This window comes from Panthera leo, chromosome E3 (assembly GCF_018350215.1).
Source record: "Panthera leo isolate Ple1 chromosome E3, P.leo_Ple1_pat1.1, whole genome shotgun sequence".
Classification (NCBI taxonomy): Eukaryota; Metazoa; Chordata; class Mammalia; order Carnivora; family Felidae; genus Panthera; species Panthera leo.
This window is the reverse complement of record NC_056694.1, coordinates 24145698-24168773: the sequence shown is the minus strand read 5'-3', so window position 1 is coordinate 24168773 and position 23076 is coordinate 24145698. Positions and strand designations below refer to the sequence as shown.

The following is a 23076-nucleotide window of genomic DNA, read 5'->3' as shown; positions in this document are numbered from 1 at the left end:
TTTAAAAAAATAGCATATGATTTAATTGACATGTAGAATTAAGAAACAAAACAAGTGAACATAGTGGGGTCGGGGGGAGAGAAAGAGGCAAACCAAGAAACAAACTCTTAACTATAGAGAACAAACCGATGGTTACCAGAGGGGTGGGGAGTGTGGAGATGGGTTAAAAAGGTGATGGGGATTTAGGTGTGCACTTGTTGTGATGAGCACCAGCTGCTGTATGGAAGTATTGAATCACGATATTGTGTCCCTGAAACTAATATTACATTGTATGTTAACTAACTGAAATTTAAGTAAAAACTTAAAAAAATAAATTATGTCTTTTAAAGATTTAAAGTACATATTGTAGCATGTTAATTCACAATATTTCTACTATGTGGATGACTTTTCCTTCTCTAATCTCTGCCATCATTCTCCCGACAAACTATTTATTATTCAAAACTCAGTCAAGTTGTACACAATGCTGAGGTGATATTCAAAGACTTCATGGAATTACTAAAATAAATCTTTGTTAACATCTTTGATATTATCCCCAGTTTAGCTTTCATGAAACCACCCACTCTAGACCAGACACCTAAATAGAATTTACTTTTATGATTCTTGTTTTGAAAATATAGGAAAAAGTGTCCAAGGAACTATCTGGAGAATCCGATGATGAAGATGTACAAAATGAAAGACAGAGAATCCTGGGGCAGCCTAGGGAGTTGCTGAATTCTGCAGTACTTATTAAGGAACTCACAAAGGTAACATCATCCACTGGCCAATATATGCTGGCTTCATTTATCCCTAAGAACATGTCATTGGTGTCTGGGACACACTGTGGTTTGTCAGAATCTATGAGTATTTTTCCCAGTGTAATAGAAAAGTTCTTGTAAAACTCTCTGAAGTAGTGGTCCATAGAGATCTGAGAAATTTATTATATTTGATTTTCAAATATTCTTTACTATATTGTGTTTTCTGGCTTTTTTTTAAGATATATTTTAAGTATCCAGTCATTCTGGCTGTGAAAAATATCTCTGTTACAATCCAAAAGGGAGAGTGCTTTGGACTGCTTGGATTCAATGGAGCTGGAAAAACTACTACCTTCAAAATTTTGACTGGAGAGGAGACTGTTACCTCTGGGGATGTGTTCCTTGAGCAATTTAGCATCACTAAAAGGCTCCAAAAAGTAAGACATTATTACAGTCTAAGATATAAGAAGTTTGATGACTTGAGGTACAGGTAATGGACAGATGCTGAAGATAATAGATGGCCATCATGAGAGACATTGATATTGATACTGTTGGCTCAGTAAATTCTGGAAAGAGAAATAAATTTTTGAGGATAGGCAACGAGAGCAGAATCTAAGACATGAGTATCTTTTGTGTTCTTTGAAAATGTTAGATTAAAAGGCAAGTTCTATCAATAGTACGTCTAATATATGCCAGACAAGGTACTGTAAGGAAGGAAAGACTGGGCAGAAGATGCAGTTCACATATAAATGCAGTTCACTTATAATTGAGGTCTTCATGCACATTAGAGTTCTGGAACAGGATGGCCTTTCCAAGTGGTCCCAAATCAAAGCAAGATAGCTGTCTTTTGTATCTCTGAATCAGCCAGTCATTGGTTTACATGCCACCTGGGAAAGAGTGAATAAACTTGGGGAAAAGCTAAGTGGGGGGGAAATTCAAGAAGAAAATGGTCAAAGGTTTCAAACTTCAGAAAGTCTCAGGCAACGTAAAGCCTGAATAGTGCATATTGGATTTTTTTAAGTTTACTTATTTTGAGAGAGAGAAAGAGAGAGAGCGAGACAGAGAGACAGAGAGAGGAGATAGAAAATCCTAAGCAGGCTCCATGGTGTCAGCACAGAGCCTGATGCGGGGCTCAAACTCACAAACCGTGAGCTGAAATCAAGAGGCAGACACTTAACTGACTGAGCCACCCAGACACCTGTATATTGGATTTAGCAACTAGAACTTCACTGATGCAGTTAGCAAGAACTATTGTACTATGGTCAGTTGGGTGGTAGTAATGGGAGCCTGAGTGGTGCATTTCTTTCCTCTTTAGTTCACAGGACATTGTCATTATGACATCAGGAAGATGGGGTTGTGGGAGTCTGCATGCTCTAGGATGAATAGTATTCTAGTAACAGAGGTGAAGCTAAGAATTTGGATTATACTTTGAAGAAAGTTAGTTTTGTTTTTTTTTTTTTTCAGAAATTAGAACACTTTATTATAAATATTTCCAGAATATAAACTGATTTTATATCAAGACTCTTTGAAACTCTTAAAACTATATGTAACCTTAGCTTATTATTATTATAATGTATTTCATTTTCCACTTTGCAATCTAGAAAATACACTGCAAGTTAGGTCTAACAAAGGAAAAAAAATCAGTCTAAATTGTGTCAAAGAGAAAACTAATGAATATAAAAATATCCCACCCAAAACTAAAACAAACCTAATCAAGAAATAGATTCTGCAAAGCCCGTTAATACTTCAATTTAAAATAAGTGACCTCCCAAGGGAAAAATACTTCTACTATCATAGCAATTTGATGAGTAAAAGCAGTGCCACTCTCATTAAGGAAAATTACATTATATAGAAGAAAAATGTAGGGATGTTTTCAGGAAATGAGGAAAAGTAATTTCCGTGCTGGAGAGTAACCACATTAAATACTTCCAGTTCACTTGGCCTGTTGTTAGAAATTAAAGTACCTGTTCACATGAAAAAATCGATATGAACATGGACATCATAAAACCAAGCTCCTCAACTATTTTTTCAATTTAACCTCAGGAGAACCAACTCAGGATCTTCAAAATCTAAGGATAGACTGGTCCCAAAGCATTTCTTCCTCTGTCCTCTCTTTACCTTGTTCCTTTTTCTCTTTTCTACGCTTACATTCCTCTTTCTTAGAGGCCACATCTCGGCCTTTTTTCTCCTTTCGATTCTTAAGCTTTTCTAACCCTGACTGTTTCCATTTGTGTTTCATTTCTTTGGAAGTTCTTGTGTTTGTCTAAATCTAATTCCTCACAACCTTTTTTCCTCCTATGCTTGGGCCGCTCCTCCTCTGCTTTTTCTCTGGCTTCCTCTGGGTGCCTTTTCCCCTGCTGATGTATCTGTTTATGACTGGCTTGATGGGCGCTGGCACTGTTTTCTGAGGAGAGACGCTTGTAAACTCCAGATTCCACACTGTATGGGCGACAGTTATACCCTTGCTGACTAAGGTTCAGGGGTCCTGGTTTTTCTGAGAAACAGTCCCTGGTGAACTGGCAGTAGTTCAGAGAGTCTAGTCTTAGCCTGCTGTCATGAGCTGGTAGCCACTGAGGTAACCGGTTTTCCACCTTTGGTGAAATAGAGCATGATCTCTGGTAGGTCTGGACAGTCTCAGATGAGAGTCTGTGATCAAACATTCTATGCCTCGGTCTGTAATCAACCTCTTCTTTGTAACCACAAGTTTCCAAACAGTCCTCTCTCATCTTTCTGAAACAAGTCTTTGGCTCTACGCCTCTGGCTTTCTGCACTTTGATATAATCTTCAAGTTCATCTTGAAAAGAGTCATATGTCTTCTTTGAATGCTTCATTAGGTTGAAAACAAGGGGTTCTCTTTATCAGGCTGGGAACTTGGTGAAGAAATCTGATCATATTCCCCCATTAATTGCTTCAGTTTTCTAGCATGGACTTTCCCCAAATGGTGAGACTGTGCAACAACCAGGAAGCTTCTCTGAGGCAAGGGCGGGTGTCTACAACTATTGTCCCCCTCCCCACCAACGCCGCTGGCCAGCCGGGGGATAGGCCGGGGTGGAGGTGGCGGAGAGGCAGGGACAGGCGCTGAGAAAGTCAGTTTTGAAGCAAAGAAAGTTAACTTGTGAGAAGTTTGAGAAACATTCACTCAAAGTTGTGGGAATGAGATAGGAGATATTTTATACATTAAATAACTTGACCACATTTACACTTGAAGGGAAGAAATTGAAATAGAGAAAGAAGTGATACATAATAAAAGGAAGTGAGTGGGTTCTTCCAGGTGGTCCTTGGGGTGAGAGATTTCAAAATTCCCAGCAGGCAGTGATGAGGTTCTTAAAAAAATAGAAATGGAAATATCATATGATCTGGAAATTTCACTACTGAGTATTTACCCAAAGAAAACAAAAACACTAATTCAAAAAGATATATGCATGCACCCCTATGTTTATTGCAGAACTATTTACAGTAGTCAAGATACAGAAGTAACCTAAGTGTCCATTGATAGATGAAGGGATAAAGAAGATGTATATACAATGGAATATCACTTAGCCATAAAAAATGTTATCTTGCCATTTGCAACAATATGGATGGACGTAGATGGTATTATTCTAAGTGAAATAAGTTATACAGAGAGAGAAAAATACCATGTGATTTTACTTATACGTGGAATCTAAAAAAACAAATGAACAAACAGAAACAGAAACAGACTCTAGATACAGAGAACAAACTGGGGGTTTTCAAGAGGGAAACAGGTGGAAGGATGGACAAAATAAATGAAAGGGATTTAGAGGTACAAACTTCCAGTTATAAAATAAATAAGTCATGAGGATGATAAACATAGCATAGGGGATATAGTCAATAATATTATAATAATATTGTCTAGTGACAGATGGTAACTATACATGTGGTGAGTCCTGCATAATGTATAGAACTTAATCACTATGTTGTACACCTAAAACTAATATAATATTGTATGTCAAACATACTTCAATAATAAGATTTAAAGAAAATAAGTAAAAGTGGGGTGCTGAAGTCTCCAACTCATATTTTTCAGTTGTTTATTTCTCCCTTCAAATCTATTATTGTTATCTTCATATACTTTAGAGCTCTGATGTTTGGTGCATATATGTGTATAATTGCTATACTTTCATGGTAAATTGATCCTTTTATCAATATATAATACTGTATTTGTTCTTGTAGCAGTTATTGACTTTGTCTATTTTCGACTTTGTCTATTTTCTCTAATAATAGTATAGCCATTCAGCTCTTTTGGGCACTATTTTCATAAATTTTTTTTCCTATCCTTTTACTGTCAACCTATTTGTGTCCTTAAACCTAAGTGAGTCTGACTAGATAACATATATTTGGATCATGTTTGTTTTTTTAAATTCATTTTGCCAATCTATGCCTTTTGATTGGGGAATTACATTTAGAGAAATTACTGATAGAGAAAGACTTACTTTTTCCATTTGTTGTTTACCATATCTCTTATTGATGTTTTTTGCCCCTGATTTCCTCCATTAATGCTTTACATTGTGTTTAGTTGATTTTTTTGTAGTTACATGTTTTGATACACTTATTTACTTTTGTGTATATTGTACAGATATTTTCTTTGTGGTTACCATTGGGGTTTCATCTAATATCATAAAGTTGTAACAATCTATTTTGAATTGATACCAACTGAATTTCAATCACACACAGAACTCTATTTCTGTACACCACTGTTCCCATGTCCACACCTTGTCATTGTTGTCAAAAATTACATCTTTATACTTTGTATACCATTAAAAATTATTTTATGATTTGCCTTTTGAATATTGTATAAAATAAATAGTTGAGTCATAAATAAAAAGTATAATAATTCTGGTTTTTATATGTGTCAGAGTACTTTGCTTTACCAGAGATCTTTATCTCTTCATATGGCTTTAATTTACTGTCTAGTGTCCTTTAATGTCCATGTAAAGGATTGTTTTTAGCATTTATTGTAGGGCAGATCTGTTGGTAATGAACCCCCTTATCTTTTATTTATTAGGCAATTTCTTATTTTCTATTTTTGAAGGACACAATTCTTGCTATAGAATTCTTGGTTGATGTTTTTTCTTACTTTAAATATATCATCCCACTACTTTCTAGTCTCGGAAGTTTCTGCTGAGAAGTCTACTGATGTTCATATTGAGAATCCTTTATATATGATAAATTGCTCTTGCTTGCTGCTTTCAAGATTACATCTTTGTTTTAGTCTTTTGACAGTTTGATTAAAATGTGTCTTATTGTAGGTATCTTAGGGTTTTCCTACTTGAAGTCTGTAAGTGTCTTGAATTTGTAAATCCATATATTTTGTTAAACTTCAGAAGTTTTTTCTAATAACATTTCCTCCCATTTCTGTCTCTCTTCTCCTGGGAATCCCATGTGTATATGCTGCTGTGTTTGATGATGTAGAATAAGCCCCTTCTTTTTTCTTTCTGCTACCCATACTTAATAATTTCAAGTCTCCTATATTCAAGTTCACTGATTATTTCTTCTTCCTGATCAAACTCCTCTTGAACACTTGTAGTGAATTTTTAAATTCATTCATTATATTTTTCAGGTCCAGAATTTCTCTTTTTTTTTAATTATTTCTTCCTCTTTGTTGATATTCTCCTTTTGTTCATTTATCATTTTCATAATTTTCTTTAGTTTCCTTTAGTTCTTTCAGCATATCAAAGACAATTATTTTAAAGTCTTTATCAAGTAAGTCATAGCTGTGCTACTTCTGGAGCAGTTTCTGCCAATTTATTTTATTCTATTCTTTGGGCCTTATATTCATGTTTCTTTGTATGTCTTTTTGAAAATTGGGCTGTTGACAAAGCAGCCACCTCTCCTAGTCTTTGCAGACTGGCTCTGTGCTGAGGCAGTCCTTCACTATTTAGCTGACTGTGTTCTGAACTTGGATATCAGCTTTAGGTGAAGGCTTATGATAGATATTCTATGTCTTTTCTGTGTGTGCATCTTGTCTGCTTGTTCATGTGGCTTTTTGTATTCTTCCAGGAGTCTGCAGGTCTATAGTCCTCCTGCAGCTTTCATGAACAGTACCCTCTAGTTTTTTGCCCAAGCAAAACAAACACCAATCTTCAGGCAGTCCCCAGCCAGGTTAGATTTACTCAACTCCCTCTCATTTGGGAGAAGTAATAGGGAACTGGGCTGCTGTCTCCTCCGACCAAGACTGTTCTGCAACAGGGAGGGTTTGGGCAAGGATGAGTAAAAATGCCACCAAATATCTTACTATTTTGAAGACAGCTTTTTCTTAATTAAATATTCACTTGGTTGCTGTAGGCTTCAACGGTTTTTCAGAGCTCCTATAAGGATATTTTTGTCCCTTTCTGATTGTTTTTTGAGGTTTCCATGGAAAACAAGGGCTTAGAGCTTCCCAGGTGGACATTTTTCTGATTTACTCTTTTTAGCATTGTTTTGTAATTCTACCCCTAAACTCCTTTACAGTTTTATGTATTTCCTTATAACAACTCCTCCTACTCCTCCCCTTCCCCTCCTCCTCCTTTCTCCTCTTTCTCCTCCTCCTCCTCCTCCTTTGTCACGTTATTATTATTTGTACATTGTGGGTTTTATTTATACTGTTCATGGGATCTTTTTTTTTCTGACATAAGTTGCTAGTATTCAGGAATGCTATTGAATTTTTATATGCTGATATTATTATCCAGAAATCTATATGAACTAATTCTCTAATTAGTTTTCAGTTTATCTACAGATTAGCTTGGCTTTTCTATGTAGGTAGGTTTATCATCTAAAAATAATGAGAGTTTTTCTTCCTTTCCCATTGTCATTCTTCATTTATTGTGCTATTGCATAAAGTGGGACCGCCAGTAAAATGTTGAATACTGGCAACGATGATAAATATCTTTTTTTGCCCCTGCCTTTGCATGGAATACTTCTAAATTTCTACTACTATATATTATATTTGGCTACCCTTTGTCAGTTTAAGAAAATTCATTTCTATGTCTAGTTTGCTACAAGCTTTTAGCATTTTTTCTTTTTTTTAATTTAAATCCAAGTTAATTAACACATAGTGTAATAACGATTTCAAGAATAGAATTTAGTTATTCATCACTTATATATAATGCCCAGTGCCCATTCCCACAAGTGCCCCCCCTACTGCCCATTGTCCATTTGGCCTATTTCCCCACCCAACACTACACCAGCAACCCTCAGTTCTCTGTATTTAAGTGTCTTACAGCTTGTCTCCCTCTCTGTTTTTATCTTATTTTTGCTTCCCTTCCCCTATGTTCATCTGTTTTGTATCTTAAATTCCACATATGAGTGAAATCGTACGACATTTGTCTTTCCCTGACTGACTTATTTCACTTAGCATAATACACTCTAGTTCCATCCACATTGCTACAAATGGCAAGATTTCATTCTTTTTGATTGCCAAGTAATATTCCATTGTATATATACATACCACATCTTCTTTATCCATTCATCAGTCGAGGGGCTCTTTCCATACTTTGCATTTCCACAAACAGTGCAAGAGGGTTTCCCTTCCTCCACACCCTCACCATCACCTGTTGTTTCTTGGGTTGTTGGTTTTAGCCATTCTGATAGGTGTGAGGTGATATTGCATTGTAGTTTTGATTTGCATTTCCTTGATGATAAGTGATATTGAGCATCTTTTCATGTGGCTGTTGGAAAGCTGAATGTCTTCTTTGGAGAAATGTCTGTTCATGTCTTATTCCCACTTTTTAATTGGATTATTTCATTTTGGGGGGTTGAGTTGTATACATTCTTTCTATATTTTGGATACTAACCCTTTATTGAGTATGTCATTTGAAAATATATTCTCCCATTCAGTAGGTTGTCTTTCAGTTTTGCTGATTGTTTACTTCACTATGCAGAAGCTTCCTATTTTGATGTGGCCCCAATAGTCTATTTTTGCTTTTATTTCCCTTGACTTGGGAGACATGTCTAGAAAAATGCTTCAGTGGTGAATATCAGAGAAATTACTGCCTATATTCTCTTCTAGGACTTTTATGGTTTCATGTCTCACATTTTGGTCTTTAATCCATTTTGAGTTTTTTTGTGTGTATATGGTGAAAGAAAGTAGTTCAGTTTCATTATTTTTCATGTAGCTGTCCAGTTTTCCCATCATCAATTGTTGAAGAGACAAGACTGTTTTTATTCCATTACATATTCTTGCCTCTTTTGTTGAAGATTAATTGGCCATATAATCATGGGTTTGTTTCTGGACTTTCTTTCCTGTTCCATTGATCATGTGTCTATTGTTGTGTCAGTACCATACTGTTTTGATTTGTATAGCTTTGTAGTATAACTTGGTATCTTGAATTGTAATATCTCCAGCTTCACTTTTTTCATTAATATATTCTTAATTTTTTTAAATATATTTAAACATAATAAGCACAATCATTTTCTCAACTGATCTGATAATACCAATATTTGAAGTCATTAAAAATATGTTGCTGGTAAGTATTATTTCTATTGATGGCATTCATGGTATCTTTTTCTTTGTTCACTGGGTTATGTTATATGCAGTTCATTTACTTTCAAAAATAATATGGGACAATAATTTTATACCTAGAATAGAAGAAAGGGTTTGTTTTGATTTCTGCAAAGAGACTAGGGCTGCAAATAGTCTGGGATTACTGTAAATTAATTAATAAAATCTCAGAGGAAAAGGGATGAATTTTAATTATTTAGAAATACTGTTTTAAATAGTAATTAATTTTTAATTAATTTTAATAAAATAATGTTACATGTGGATCTTGAGAAACTTAACAGAAGACCATGGTGGGGGGGAGAAGCTATAAACAGAGAGGGAGGGAGGCAAACCATAAGAGACTCTTAAATACAGAGAACTGAGGGTTGATGGGGGTGGGGGAGAGGGGAAAGTGGGTTATGGGCATTGAGGAGGGCACTTGTTGGGATGAGCACTGGGTGTTGTATGGAAAACAATTTGACAATAAATTATATTTTTAAAAAACAATTATAAAAATAAATAAAATAAAATTTTATTATCTTTTCCTCTGAATACCTATTTGCATCTGAATGCAAATCCATAAAAGGATTGGTTAATTGGCAAAGCAACATTCATTGCATTCTGTTTGTGAGAGTGGGATAAGGCTTTGCTTCTGGTTCAGTCTTACTGTGAAACAAGATCTAGACATGACTGTGCAGGTTGTGCAATGCAAAAACTTCCATGGTGGCCATGCCCATTAGAGTTTCTTATTAATGAGGGAAGTATTTCATACTCTAACATTCCAAATTCACTGGGCTCTGGGACTTTATTTCTAACTTTTTCATTGCTAATATCATTAAAACTGAACTAAGGAATCTTTTATTCCAACTTATTACAACAGATCCAGTGGCCATCATTGTGTAGCATTTAGAAAAGAAAAATTCTTGGTAGGACTCTTAGAGACATGCCTGGAGGACTGTAGTCTTCTGTCTCATCCAGGGACACTCAGTGGGATAGATGACTTGGGTCCTTATTAAGGCAATTCTCTTAATCAGGTGAAATCGAGAGTTGGCTATTGTCCTCAGTCTGAAGCATTGCTGGAATACATGACTGGTCGGGAAATAATGATCATGTATGCCAGGTTATGGGGAATCTCTGAGCCCCAGATTCAGCTGTATGTGAATAGATGGTTGAGTTCAATGCAACTGGAACTCCATGCTGACAAGCTTATCATAACCTACAGGTGAGTTATTTCATTATTAGGATCTTTTTGTTGCAGCTGTTATAATGTTGAGATGCCTCCCTATGTCTCTGATGTTTGAAATAAATGTGCACAGCTCTATCCAAGTCCCTCTGTAACAGTATTATCTAATTGTGAAACTATCTCATGAGTTGCTAATATCAGATAATAGCAATTAAGATAGATCAGTGTAGTTCCATGTCTTTCTTTTGCAGAGATGAAACTAAAATCCTGGTTATATTTGAACTATAGCCTCTAAATCTCAAAAGAGATGTTTCCTCAATATATTATCTATAATCACAAAGGTATACTATTCGTCCTAGTGTCCAAATAGTTCTTTGTCTATCAAGAAAGAAGAAATCTAGGCCCTTTGAATTATGGGAGATTCATATACTTGGGAAATCATGGTACCCTAAGCACAAGTAAATAAATGTCACCGATAATGTGGCTAAAATCAGTTACATAGAAGTCACTCATCTACATTTCAAATGAAAATTATTTGATATATACACCTGTACTGGACCTAACTTATTGAAGTAAAACTAATCAACATTGTGGAATTTCATGTTAAATGTTTGTTGATATGTTTGTGCTCTTTCCTATAAATAACTAATTTGTATAACCTCCCTTTCTTCTAAATTTTCTTTCCTTCTATGACCATAAAGTGGAGGAACCAAACGTAGGCTGAGTACTGCTATTGCCCTAATGGGAAATACCTCAGTCATTTTGCTAGATGAGCCATCAACTGGCATGGACCCTGGAGCCCGACGCCTGCTCTGGGATGCTGTGACATGGACACGTGAAAGTGGCAAAGCCATCATTATAACTTCCCATAGGTGTGGCTCATTTGGAGGCTTGAACGAGGGTTGGCAAGTACTATACTGACTATAAGCAAGAATTATTTGGGGCTAGGAATATTGACAATAAATTTTAGTGTATGTGAGTTCCTCCTTAATCCTAATGAATAGAGTGGCCAAAAATACTCACTGAGTTAAATAATTAAGAGTGGGGAAAGAGTAGGAAGTTTAAGAGATGCTGTGTTTGAGGATTTGTACTCTACTACTAATTGTTTGAAAATTTTTCACTTCCCAACTATAATCTTTATGATTACCAAATTCCATTTCACATTGAAAACAGAGTCACAAATCCTGGCTCTGTTTGAACTACAGAATGTCCTCCAAAACCAGAACTTTTTATGGTATCATGTTTTGCTAGAATGGAGGAATGTGACGCCTTCTGTACCAGGCTGGCCATCATGGTGGAGGGAAAGTTCATGTGCCTGGGTAGCCCTCAGCACCTCAAAAGCAAGTTTGGCAACATTTACGTCCTGAAGATCAAGGTCAAGATTGATGCACAGGAGGATAAACTGAATGATTTAAAATTTTTCATCACAATGACATTCCCAGGTAAACTAGGTTAGGCTAACTTTTATAAAGATGTGTTAAATCATGGTTTTATTGTTTCATCATCCATATGTTTTATGTCTTCAGTAAGTGTTTCCTGTGGGATATTGATATTTATTGACCTTCCATACTGAATTCCTTTTGGGATCCTTCTTTCTATAATTTTAGCATTACGATACATATTTTTTCACACACATATAAAAAGGTTCTCACTAATCTCTTGTATCATTGTAATAAGGCAGTTTTGGGTTTGTGCTATCAATATAAATTATACCACTAAAGTCATATTTTCAAGTACAATGCTCATTTTCACATATTACTTTTGCAAAGTCTTAAGGCTTTTTATTCTAACTAAGCATGTATCCCAATCTTTTGATATCTCAGCCAGGATGTGATATAGAAATGCAAACAAGAACCACTAAGTTTTTCTCTTCTCTCAAGATTAATTCTGCTTCTGCTGCTAAATGCAACAAGCATCTCTCTGCCTATATGGTACAATACCAGAGACAGCAACTATTTCCTTCTGTCCTTTACCTCTCTTTCTTTTTTTTTTTTTAATGTTTATTTATTTTTTGAAAGAGAAAGACAGAGCATGAATGGGGGAGGGGCAGAGAGAGAGAGGGAGACCACAGAATCTGAAGCAGGCTCCAGGCTCTGAGCTGTCAGCCCAGAACCCGATGTGGGCTTGAACTCATGAATGGTGAGATCATGACCTGAGCTGAAGCTGGACACTTAACTGACTGAGCCATCCAGGTGCCCCTTTACCTCTCTTTCTTAAACATAAAGCAGAGGCATGGAAAAGATTTTAATAATTCTGGTTTTTCATCTTACTCCACTTTGTGAGGGTGAGTAAAATATCAGAGAAGTTCCCACTGTGTGTCAGGCTGAGGAGTTATAAGTTTAACTTTCAGGCAATGGAAAAGAGTATGATTGATTACACAGTAGGAATAAATATCAGAAAATAGATAAGAAAGGTGCCTGGGTGGCTCAGTCGGTTAAGCATCCGACCCTTGATTTCAGCTCAGGTCATGATCTCACAGTTCCTGGATTCAAAGCCTGTGTCAGGCTCCGTGCTGACAGTGTGGAGCCTGCTTAGGATTCTCTCTCTCTCTCTTTCTCTCTCTCTCTCTCTCTCTCTCTCTCTCTCTCTCTCTTTGTCTCTCTGTCTGTCTCTCTCTCTCTTTCTGTCTCTCTGTCTCCTCCTCTCTCTGCCCCTCCCCCCCCAAATAAATAAGTAAACTTAAAAAAAAGAAAATAGATAAGAAATGAATGGAAGTGGAGATGTGGAGAATAGATGTATGGGAAAGTAATTACCTCAGTGTTGGCCATAGTGATTATGATGTGCATAGGACACATGCAGATGGATGCGTCCAATAGGAAAGAAGTTTAATACTCACTTAATGCATTCATTCACATATTTTTGAGTACTATTCTATCAAACTTCTATTTCATGTGATAAACTACCATGAGAGAAGCTGTGACCAGAAAACCTCACCACTGTGTGCTGTCCTAGCTCTTCTTGAAGGAAGGACACTAAACACTGACCCAAGACCTATTTTCAAGGATGTGGACACAAGAGCTTTAATGGAAATGTGGGTTTGAGGCATTTTCTCAACTGTAAGGTGGTTGTTGCCCTGTTCTTTCTTACATTATGCTAGAGCAAATACCTATTCAAATATGACAGAATCAAAAAGGAATTGACATGGCATCTATACCTAAATTTTGATTTTTAAAAAGAATAAATAAATATTGCAAGCAAAAGTCATCTAGAATGTATACTCTAAAGAGGATTTGCCACAATAATCAGATATCTAGGGTAAATGTTTCTGCCTAATCCTGAGTAAATGTAAATGACCATGTGGTTTTTTTAAGGCAAAGATGATTTCTACAGTATGTTAGCTTGTATATTCTGAAAAGTGCTCCTGGTAAAATAACCTAGAAATTGGTAAAAATTTAAACAAATACATCTTAAATACAATAATTGTCTTACAAACAAAATTGGGAAAAAAATTTTAACAACCAGAAAATAAGAAAAAAGGACAAAACAAATAAAAGAAACAGTGAGCAGTTAGAAAATGCGAATTGTGGAAGCAAGTGCCATCTTGGCACTGGGATCATTGATGAAGCTCTGGACCCTTGTCAGGGTTGGGAAGCTCATCCAGAGACAGCCACAAGTGGGTTGGTCAGTTATGATGAAGTTTTGGTTCATGGGGTCTGGATCCAATGGCCAAGAAAAACTTCTTGAAGACATCTTTGGTGCAAAAAGGTGATTTCATTAAAGCATGGGGACAGAACCCATGGGCAGAAAGAGCTGCACTGGAGTCCTGATGGGTAACTCATTATACACCCTCAGGTTGAGAGGGGGTCAGGGATAGAGTAAGTCTCTGAAAGAATTTTGGAAGCAAGGTTTCCAGGACCTTGAGGGGCTAGCTGTTGCTAGGGAAACATCATTTATTACCATTTAACAAAACCTCAGTTTTGAGACCCTTCAGAAGTATATCGGGGGCCGTAAGCTTGGAGTATGATTGTCAGCATATATCTTGGGGCAGTTGAGATAAAGGAAGTAGACTTTCAGGATCCTTAAGGTTGGGATAATGTTAAGCTAATGTTCTCTTTTGCCCCAGCAAACTGTCATCATCGAGGCACCTAAGCTCCTAGAAGGAGGTCACTCTGTTTCAAGGACTTGTCAATGGGCTACAAGCAGTAAAGGAACTTAATTTTTCATTTGCCTTAGTTTCCCATATTACTGTGGCAAGCACTTAAACCCCTTTCCTTTGTTTTTGGGTAACCGGGAGTGTCCAAGGAATATCACACATATTCCACTTGTTGGGGGAGGGGGGAGCAGGGGATGCCAGCCTGCATTTTGCCCTCAGCTTGCCCCAAGCTCCCTCATCAAAGTAGCATCCTCTGATTCCAAGTAGAAGCAAGCAGATATCCTTTCTGGAGGAAAGGATCTCAAATTTAAGCTTGGAGTGGAGAGACCCACAGGAGGCAGATATCAGAGAGTACCAGAGGAAGGTCTACTTGATAAATCCCAGAAGACTCTTGGAAGGAACCCTTCAAAAGAGGACTCTAAAGCTAAGAAAATATTCTGTCATGCCCTACCTTCTACATAGGAAACACCTACTAAAGCTATAAGAAAATTAACCTCATTTAAATATAAATGATTGAAAAGATTAAAATTGAATCCCACAGAAAAATATCATAAAAGAGGATAAAAGAAAATAACCTACAGAGATTGAAAGAACCGCAGAGCTGTAAGGCTTCAAAGTAGATGAAACTAGTATCTAATATTTCAATATGAGCTTACAGAATTAAGAAGGGAATAGATGGTATGTAAGAAAATCCTAAATTAGAATTGAAAGGGCAAGAAGATTAGATGGCTAGACAACAAGGGGATATATAAAGACAGCTGACCTCACTGGAGAGAATACTTTAAGTAAATATTTCAGAAATACTTAACTATCAAGAGCAAATAAACCACACAGAAAGCACAAGGGAACGGTATTGGAAAGGAGAAAAACAGAAAACCATCAAACAGAAACATAGTTAAGCATGTGAAAGTAAGAGAGAGGCAAGGCAAGGACCATCCAACACAATATGAAATTAGTCCACAAAGAAGAAAAGGAAAGCCATAAAATGGAATAAATACTAAAAACTATCATTCAAGAAAATTTCCTAAGATGAGACAAACCTGCTTACTAAAAGGACAACCTGAAAAATTGACTCAATATCATCAACACCAAGGAGTATTCCAATGTAACTATTGTATTTTAATAATAAAGGTGGTTGACCTTTGGATTCCAGATAAAAAGATAAGGGAAAGAAGGAAAGTTTATAAGGGAAAGAAAATTAGATTGATCTCAGGCTTTGTGATAAAACATTTTATGCTAAGAAATATACAACCTGTAGTTTTCACATGCAGCCAAAATGATCTTCAAGAATAAATTTCAAAAAGAGTTATAAACAAATAGGTATTCAGGAGATATTGTCCCCAGTGGTTCTCCCTGAAGACTATACAAACAAAAATTTTGTATTGACTAAGGAATGATTGGAGAAGTTTCTGCATAGGAACTACTGGTGAGCACAGAATGTTTATACCACTGTCTTGAAAAGAAGGGACTATTTATGGGTATTAGGAAAAGACATTAGTATGAAGTTAACCATAAGGACAAAATATATCACCCATATAACAGTAAGAATAAAAAGAACCAACCACAAGGTGAAGTACATACACACATGTATTTTGTATATTTACATTTGTATTTATAGTTATGCATTTATCTGTATATATGTATATATAATTTTAAAAATTATATAGGAGGACCACAATTAAACATACTGTTGCTTTCAGCATATATAAATAGACTTAACTCCTGCATGAAATGAAAAAAAAAATTCAGCTTGGCTCATAAGCAAAATCCAGTTCTCTAATGTGTGTAAGAAGCACTACTAAAAAAAAACTAAATCAGAGAAGTTAAAAATAAAAGAGTGGGCTTCTTAATTCTCTTGCTATCCCACACTTATCTTTAGCTACTTATTACATTCTTTAAATTCAGCTTCTATCATCTGGCAGTGTCTGCCTTGCACAAACAAATGCTCTGGCCCTAATCCTCTCTGTAGATGCCTGTCTCTCCCCAGACACAGGTTGCTCTGAGTTTGCCCTATCAAAAAACTGATGGGTTCAAGAAAAAACATTATTTGCAATTTTTCCAGCTTTCTTGTAGGAAGAGTGCGAGTGACACTCTTTCCAGTTTTTAAAAAAGCTATGGCCCAACAATTCTACCTACATCTACACTTTAGATACTTGCATCCACCTGTAACAAGGAGATAAGTAAAATAATACTTAAGTTGGCAATATTCACAATAGTCAGACAACCTGTATGTCTATCAGTAGCCTAATGGAAAACAAACTGTGGAATATTCATATACCGGATTACTATTTACAGAGGAAAATGAATTATAGCTATATGCAACCACATGAATGAATCTCACAACATTTAGTGAAAGAAGCAGAAAGAAAAAATATATATCAGATGATTCCATTCACATAAGCTTCAAAGGTAGGAAAACTCTACCTCAATTTTTAGAGGTGTATGCACAGGCAAAAACACTTAGGAAAGGAAATATCCACAATAACAATGAAGGTATTGGTGACTTTTTATGGGGGATAGAGGCTGAGAAGTGGCACATGGGAGTTTCTGTGTTACTATTACTTGGCCTAAATGAGATGATTTCACCAGTGTTTGCTTTGAGTAATTCATTAAACTCCATGTTTCAAATATTTCACACACAAAAAAGAGCTGTACATGACCATGGAGACAATACATGCATTAAAATTCGCATTAAAAAATCTCACCATTATGAACACGTATTTTTTACTTTAAAACATTTTGAACCCAGTTAATCCAATTTTCATCAACCTGCAAATGTGCACTGATGAGCATAAATATGTTTGTTCCCATTAGAAATGGATACCACCCTTTTCCCTGTCATTCCACCAGTGGGTAAGAACACACAGAACATACAGGCTGACTTTGGTAATCTATAGGTATGATTTTGTCTTTCATGGGGCATGTGATCATGCGAATAGTGAGGAGGCATTGTCCTCCTCTCCTCCCCACCAAGCACACTGTACATGCATACATATCCACACAACCAGAGTGAAAATCCAGCCAGCTCATCATATTCTCAGCACTATGTTCAGGAATAAAGTCTTGTTGTAACATTAGAATTTGAGGAGGCTCAGGTTTTGAACATGGGGCATGTGAGCTGACAACTTTACTGTACCTGAAAGCATACCTTTAGTAATTGCTATGAACTCCACACAATAAGGCTATTCATCAGGAATAAATCTGAAAGGAATTAACCATGTCATGTGTACCAAAGAGAGTGGGTTATTTGACCATGTCATTTTTTTGTATTAACAATTGTGTATAATGAAGTTGATATAGCAATATTTTGGAAATTAAAAATGGTATGTTAAGATTATCTATCTTGCTTTCATTTCTTAGGTAGTGTATTAAAGCATGAGAATCAAGGGATCCTAAACTACTACATTCCCAGCAAGGACAACAGCTGGGGAAAGGTGAATGTAGAAACCATGCTCTTCTAACATTACATGTTAAGAAAGCGCTCCTGATGGGGGAAGTATCTGATATCCAAGCATATGTAATGGGAGGCTGACATTGTATGAGGAGCAGAAAAATTCCCTAAAGTATGTTATTTTTCAAAGGCCCCTAGAGTTTAATTGATTTTTCTTTCTTAAATCCCATTATTTGTCATGTCTAACAAGATAATAGGGACAGAGAAGTGCTTCCTTGCAGGTTCTCAATTATCTGTTCATTTTCTCATCTTCCCCTTTTGTCCTCCAACATGAACTTGGCAGGAGTTGGAGGACGGGCAGGAGATACTCAGCTGGGTTGGAGGCTGGAGGAGGGGCCTGCAATGGTAACTGCACTTTTTTACTGCTGTTGTTGCTAAAGGTGTTTGGTATTTTGGAGGAAGCTAAAGAGAAATTCAATTTAGAAGACTACTCCATCAGTCAGATAACACTGGAACAAGTCTTCCTGATCTTTGCTAACCCAGAGAACACAGAAGGTGATTATCAAGAAAAGGTACCATGAGATTTACTCCCAAACAGTGACCCTTATGTCTTCCTTAGACTACTATGTCTATAACTGGACACATAGAGGGGCATTACTATGGGTGTGTATATCTTGGCATAAATGTATTTACATAATAAAGAGTCCTCCAAAGAATAACATACATATGTCACTCTTCTGTAAATTTACATGGGTGGCTTGTGTATCCAGCATGTGCAAATCTAAAGACATTTGGTGAAATGTTTGTTTTCCTAGAAATACAAAAGAGCAGCATTAATCAGGGTAGGAAAAGGACATATTCTTGAGCATCCTGAATGTTTAAACAGAAACATCCAAAAATAATGGTGCTGTCAAATGGGACAGCTTGAAAAGCAAAAGGATTGTTTCAGTACTTGAGTTGTGGTTAAGAGGAACATTAAGCATGTATCAAACCATTTTTCCCATGGATACACACACACAAAGACACACACACACACACACACACACACACACACTTTTTTTTGAGGGCAAAGGGAGAGGGAGAGGGAATCTTAAGCAGTCTCCATGCCCAGTGCGGAGTCAGATGTGGGGCTCAGTCTCATGACCATGAAATCATGACCCGAGCCACAATCAAGAGTCAGAGACTTAACTCACTGAGCCACCTAGGCACCCCTCACCCACACACAATTTTATACCAAAAAGGATCTAATTAAAATCAGTATCAAACTTTAAGGGGTAGGGGTGTGTTGGGTTATTATTTCCAAAACTCAAACCAAGATCCTTCATTTGCAAGAGAATCTTTGTACCATAACATTTAGAGTCCAAGAACAGAAAGCAAAACCATTATTTAAAAAATACTATTTTCTTTTCTATTCTTGTCCCACCTCTGATTAAGAAGAAAAGAAGAAGAAATGAAGTAAAGAATGATATACAGAGCTCTTCCTCAGATTCTTGTTTGGCCACATGGAGTCCCCCATAAGCCATGTGAGAAATCTAGTAACTCTCAAGATTCATGGGCAGATGAGCAGACAAGAGATGATTGTTGTCCAGTTGCAAGATAGAAAGAATCCATGAAGCTGCTCTACTTTAGGATGGTTTGTTCAAGGTTTATATATTCTTAGTTGGATAGTTGTGAGTAATAAAATTATACCCAAAAGCTAATTGTTTTTAGGTATAACTTTCTGTGGGTTCCACTCCCATACGTGCCATACATCACCAGTGATTTCAGTAATTGCAAAATTTGCAGGCTGGCAAACTTTAAAAGAGGAGGGGGAACTCATTTTATTAAGGTCTTACTTGCATCTAGTCTCACAGTTGGCATCATTAATGACTCTTTTTAAAATCCCTTGAGTGTGGTGGTCTCTTCACTGTCCCTATGATCCAGTTCACCTCTTATCTTCCAGCAAGAAACGAACAAATTATGTCAGTTCCTCTACTAAGCACTTTACAGGCATTGCATTATTTAATCCCGCTACAAAACTCTGGGCTAGGTATTGCAGCTATTATTATCCTCACTGTACATGGGAGACGCAGAGGGGTTAAGGGATTTACCGAGGGTCACCAAGCAAGTAAGCAGGAGCATTCGTCAGTATCCCCACTTGGAGTCAGGAAACCACACAGCAATTTGAACAGGGAAAGTTAAAAGAATGATTAATTATAGCAGGGGGTTAGCTATAGGAGGTACAGGGAACTCTAAAGGATACACTATGGATGAGGGAAAATATCCAAGGAAGAAACAAACTTGGAAGAGGACCCTTCCCCAAGGCTGGGATTCAGATATTCTTGGAGAAGGTGAACTTGGGGCTCACTTGATGGTGGAGAAGTTTCTTGGCCCTGGGTCAAGGCTGTTCCACACCTGCTGAGCAAGCAGGAAACACCCCATAGTTACAGGCTGCCTAGGCTAGCCAGCAAGGAACTGTGGCTGGATCTAGCAAGCAGGAAACTCTTCTCTGTGGTTGTTGGCAGGCTGGTGCTAGGCAGGGGCACCTGCCGGAGTCACTGAGAATCCACGGTTAATGGGGGTCGGGGGAGGTGAATGCCCAGAAATGTCCTCCACACCTGCTGCTGGCAGCAAGGGGAGAGCAACAATCAAGAGAAAACACCTGAACCTGGAGCAGCAGCCTTTGGTCCTGTAGCGTCCCGCCAGCACCCTCTCCTGACCAAGCTTAACCTGACAGTTCAAGAACCCAATTCCATTTGCTGCCTGGAGGCCAGAACCCGATCCCTGGCGGGGTAGGGAAGAGATTTGCCTCTGGCAGAAGTCAGAACCTGCCTGGCAACGCTTAAGCTACACCGAAGGTGGGTATTGGGGTGGGGTCCGCCAAGAGAAGCGACCACTGACGAATCTGTGGAGCAGGAGAGAGGTCGGGACGTGGGGCCCCCTGAGTGGCTGGCGGGTCGGGGAAGCGCGTGGAGAGGACGCCGTGGGAGTCACAACGCGCTGAGCGCCCACGTGTCGAGGCGCAGGCGGCGCTCGCTGGGGAGCTGGACTCGAGGACCGCGCGCCTTACGCCAGAGTCGCCCCACGTCGGGGGCTGCGAGTGGCCCCTGCAGCAGGCTTGCGGGCCCCCGAGCGGGGGAACCTCTGCAAGTTCTCTGCTGCCGCCCACAGATCCTAGAGGGCGGCCACTGAATCTCTCCCAACTTCCTGCCACGAGCTACTGGCCCGCTGAGGTGACCATGACACTTGAGGGAGAGGGGAGCCCGCGAGAGCTGGAGGGTGGTGGGGTGGTCCAGAGGGGTCTAGAGGCAGAGAGCCTGGGGGCAAGCGCACGGGCCCCGAGGTAGGACCCTGAGGGTCTGGGGGCCTCGGGCAGTGCTGGGTGGGGCCCCACGCTCTAAGGGGTCCCGGGAGGAGGGTCCAGTGCGCGCAGGGGGCAGGGAGGCGCGTGCGGGCCAGGTGGCGAAGGGGGACGGCGCCGGGGCTGCAGGGAGGAGGGGGCAGGCTAGGGAGTGGAGGCGTGCGCGCATGCGCGAGGAAGGGTCCATGGCCGCTGACCTGCTCGCGGGGCCGGCAGGCAGCTGGGCGGTTGGCGGAGGCGTTGGGAGGAGGCGCCGCGCCCGGTGACCCGCGTCCCTCAGCGGCGGAGGCGCAGGTGTAGTAGTGGCGGTTTCGAGGCCCGAGCGGTGAGTATGGGACCACCCCGCCCTGGTGGTGTCTTCTCCCCAGATTCCCCCGGGGAGGCGGAGGGTGGGCCTCCTGGACTTCCCCGGAGGCCCACCCCCTGGCCGCACTGTTGAGTGCAGAGCTGGAAAGTGCGAACCCCCCAACACCCCCAAAAGCCCCAATACACTAAAACCGTCCACAACCCTTTCTGCCCCCTCCAAAGCCCGTTGTATGTAACATATATAATATTCCCCGTACCTCGCTGTCTAATGTCGCTCGCCGCTCGCCGCCACACCCAGCGTTGACCCTCCATCCTGTAGTTTTGCATGTCCCTCACTGGACCTCACTCCCTTCCTTTTCCTCTCCAAGTGCCCCTGCTCTGGGGAATGCATCCCGGACTTCCCAGGGAGGAGAAAGTGCCAAAACAAGCACATGAAGTAGGAGACACTTCTCTGGACCCCAAGACACACAGAGAAGCTAATGGGAACACATTAAACAAACAGAATTTTATTTTGGTTGCCTTCAGATTTGAAAGCCAGGGGTCCGGAGGCACATGTTTTGCGTCTAGGGCTGGGTGTCCAGAATTGACTTGCTGTGTGACTGTCCCAGTCAGCTGGGGCTGCTGTAATGGAATACCTATCGTGGGCTGGGCCACCCAAATGTATTTCTCACAGTTCTGGAGGCTGGGAAGTCTCAGCTCAGAGCTCCGTGAGATTCAGTGTGTGGTGAGAGCCTGATTTCTGATGCATAGACAGGCATCTTGTCACTGTGTCCTTCACATGGTGGAAGAAGCAGGGGAGCTCTCTGGGGCCCTGTCTTATAATATGGGCACCAATCCCATTCATCGGGGCTCCATCCTCATGGCCTAATCACGTGCCCAATGTCCCTCATCCTGATACCATCACATCCGGGTTTGGATTTCCACATAAGAATCTGGGGAGGAGGGGAGGACCCAGACAGTCAGATTATAGCAATGACCCAAGGTAAACTTTGACTTCACAAGGCTTGGGTTTCCTTGTCTGAAAGAACCTGGATATTACGCGTACCCATCTCTCAGGGTGACTAGACTATTTCAACGGACAGAACACAGTAAGTGTTCAATAAATAGAGAGAAGGGGTATGGAAGTTAAGTGCTGCAGGAAGCTCACGTTGTCTTAGTTTTCTTCTGTCAAAGCAAAAATTGCACTGGACGAAGTAAAACAGGCAAGGAAGACTTTATGCGAGGCTACCGGAGCAGGGAAGAGAGGCCAGAACTCAGTCTGAGCTCAGCTCTGCTGAAACAAAGGGTGGGAAGGTGTTTGTGGACTGAGGTGAGACAGTGGGAAAGTTGGAAAAGTTGGAGGGAAGGTTGACCAGGAGAACACCTTGAGTAGCTTCCTGAGTTTGCCCATGTGGTTCTCTGATGAGGCCATCTGTGTCTGCTGATTGGTGCCTGTTGGAAGCTAGCTCCCCCCCCCCCGCGCACAGAGACTGGGAATAGGGGTGTTATCTTCCTTGAGGATTACGTGTCAAAGGATGACCTCCAGGTCCTTCAGAAAGGCAGTTTGGGGTTGTAAA

The 23076-nt window shown here is 39.3% G+C and overlaps 3 protein-coding genes across 10 annotated transcripts in view; 2 read left to right on the top strand and 1 right to left on the bottom strand.

Annotated features, from left to right (window-relative positions):
• Nucleotides 1-19574, top strand: part of LOC122209881 (phospholipid-transporting ATPase ABCA3-like) — a 175864-nt gene extending 156290 nt beyond the window's left edge. For 4 of the 8 annotated variants that reach the window (XM_042922159.1, XM_042922164.1, XM_042922163.1 and 1 more), the window contains 7 exons: nt 618-743; nt 974-1168; nt 10242-10429; nt 11092-11262; nt 11642-11832; nt 17844-17917; nt 18315-18546. In XM_042922159.1, the coding sequence (XP_042778093.1) occupies nt 618-743; nt 974-1168; nt 10242-10429; nt 11092-11262; nt 11642-11832; nt 17844-17917; nt 18315-18455 (1086 nt within the window). In that variant the 3' untranslated portion in view covers nt 18456-18546. Of the gene's footprint in view, nt 1-617; nt 744-973; nt 1169-10241; nt 10430-11091; nt 11296-11641; nt 11833-17843; nt 17918-18314; nt 18547-19308 lie in introns of those variants that run through there. The other 4 variants (XM_042922162.1, XM_042922161.1, XM_042922160.1 and 1 more) reach the window with 4 other exon arrangements.
• On the bottom strand, nt 2678-3702 carry LOC122209883 (lysine-rich coiled-coil protein 1-like). Its single transcript, XM_042922166.1, is given in 2 exon segments — nt 2678-2941; nt 2943-3702. Coding segments are annotated over 2 exon segments (768 nt in total). The 5' UTR covers nt 3563-3702; the 3' UTR covers nt 2678-2793.
• Nucleotides 19575-21905: 2331 nt separating the features above from the next.
• Nucleotides 21906-23076, top strand: part of LOC122209458 — a 40571-nt gene continuing 39400 nt past the window's right edge. Inside the window, exon 1 of the mRNA XM_042921329.1 lies at nt 21906-22244. Coding sequence (XP_042777263.1) covers nt 21906-22244 — 339 coding nt within the window. The remainder of the gene's footprint in view (nt 22245-23076) is intronic.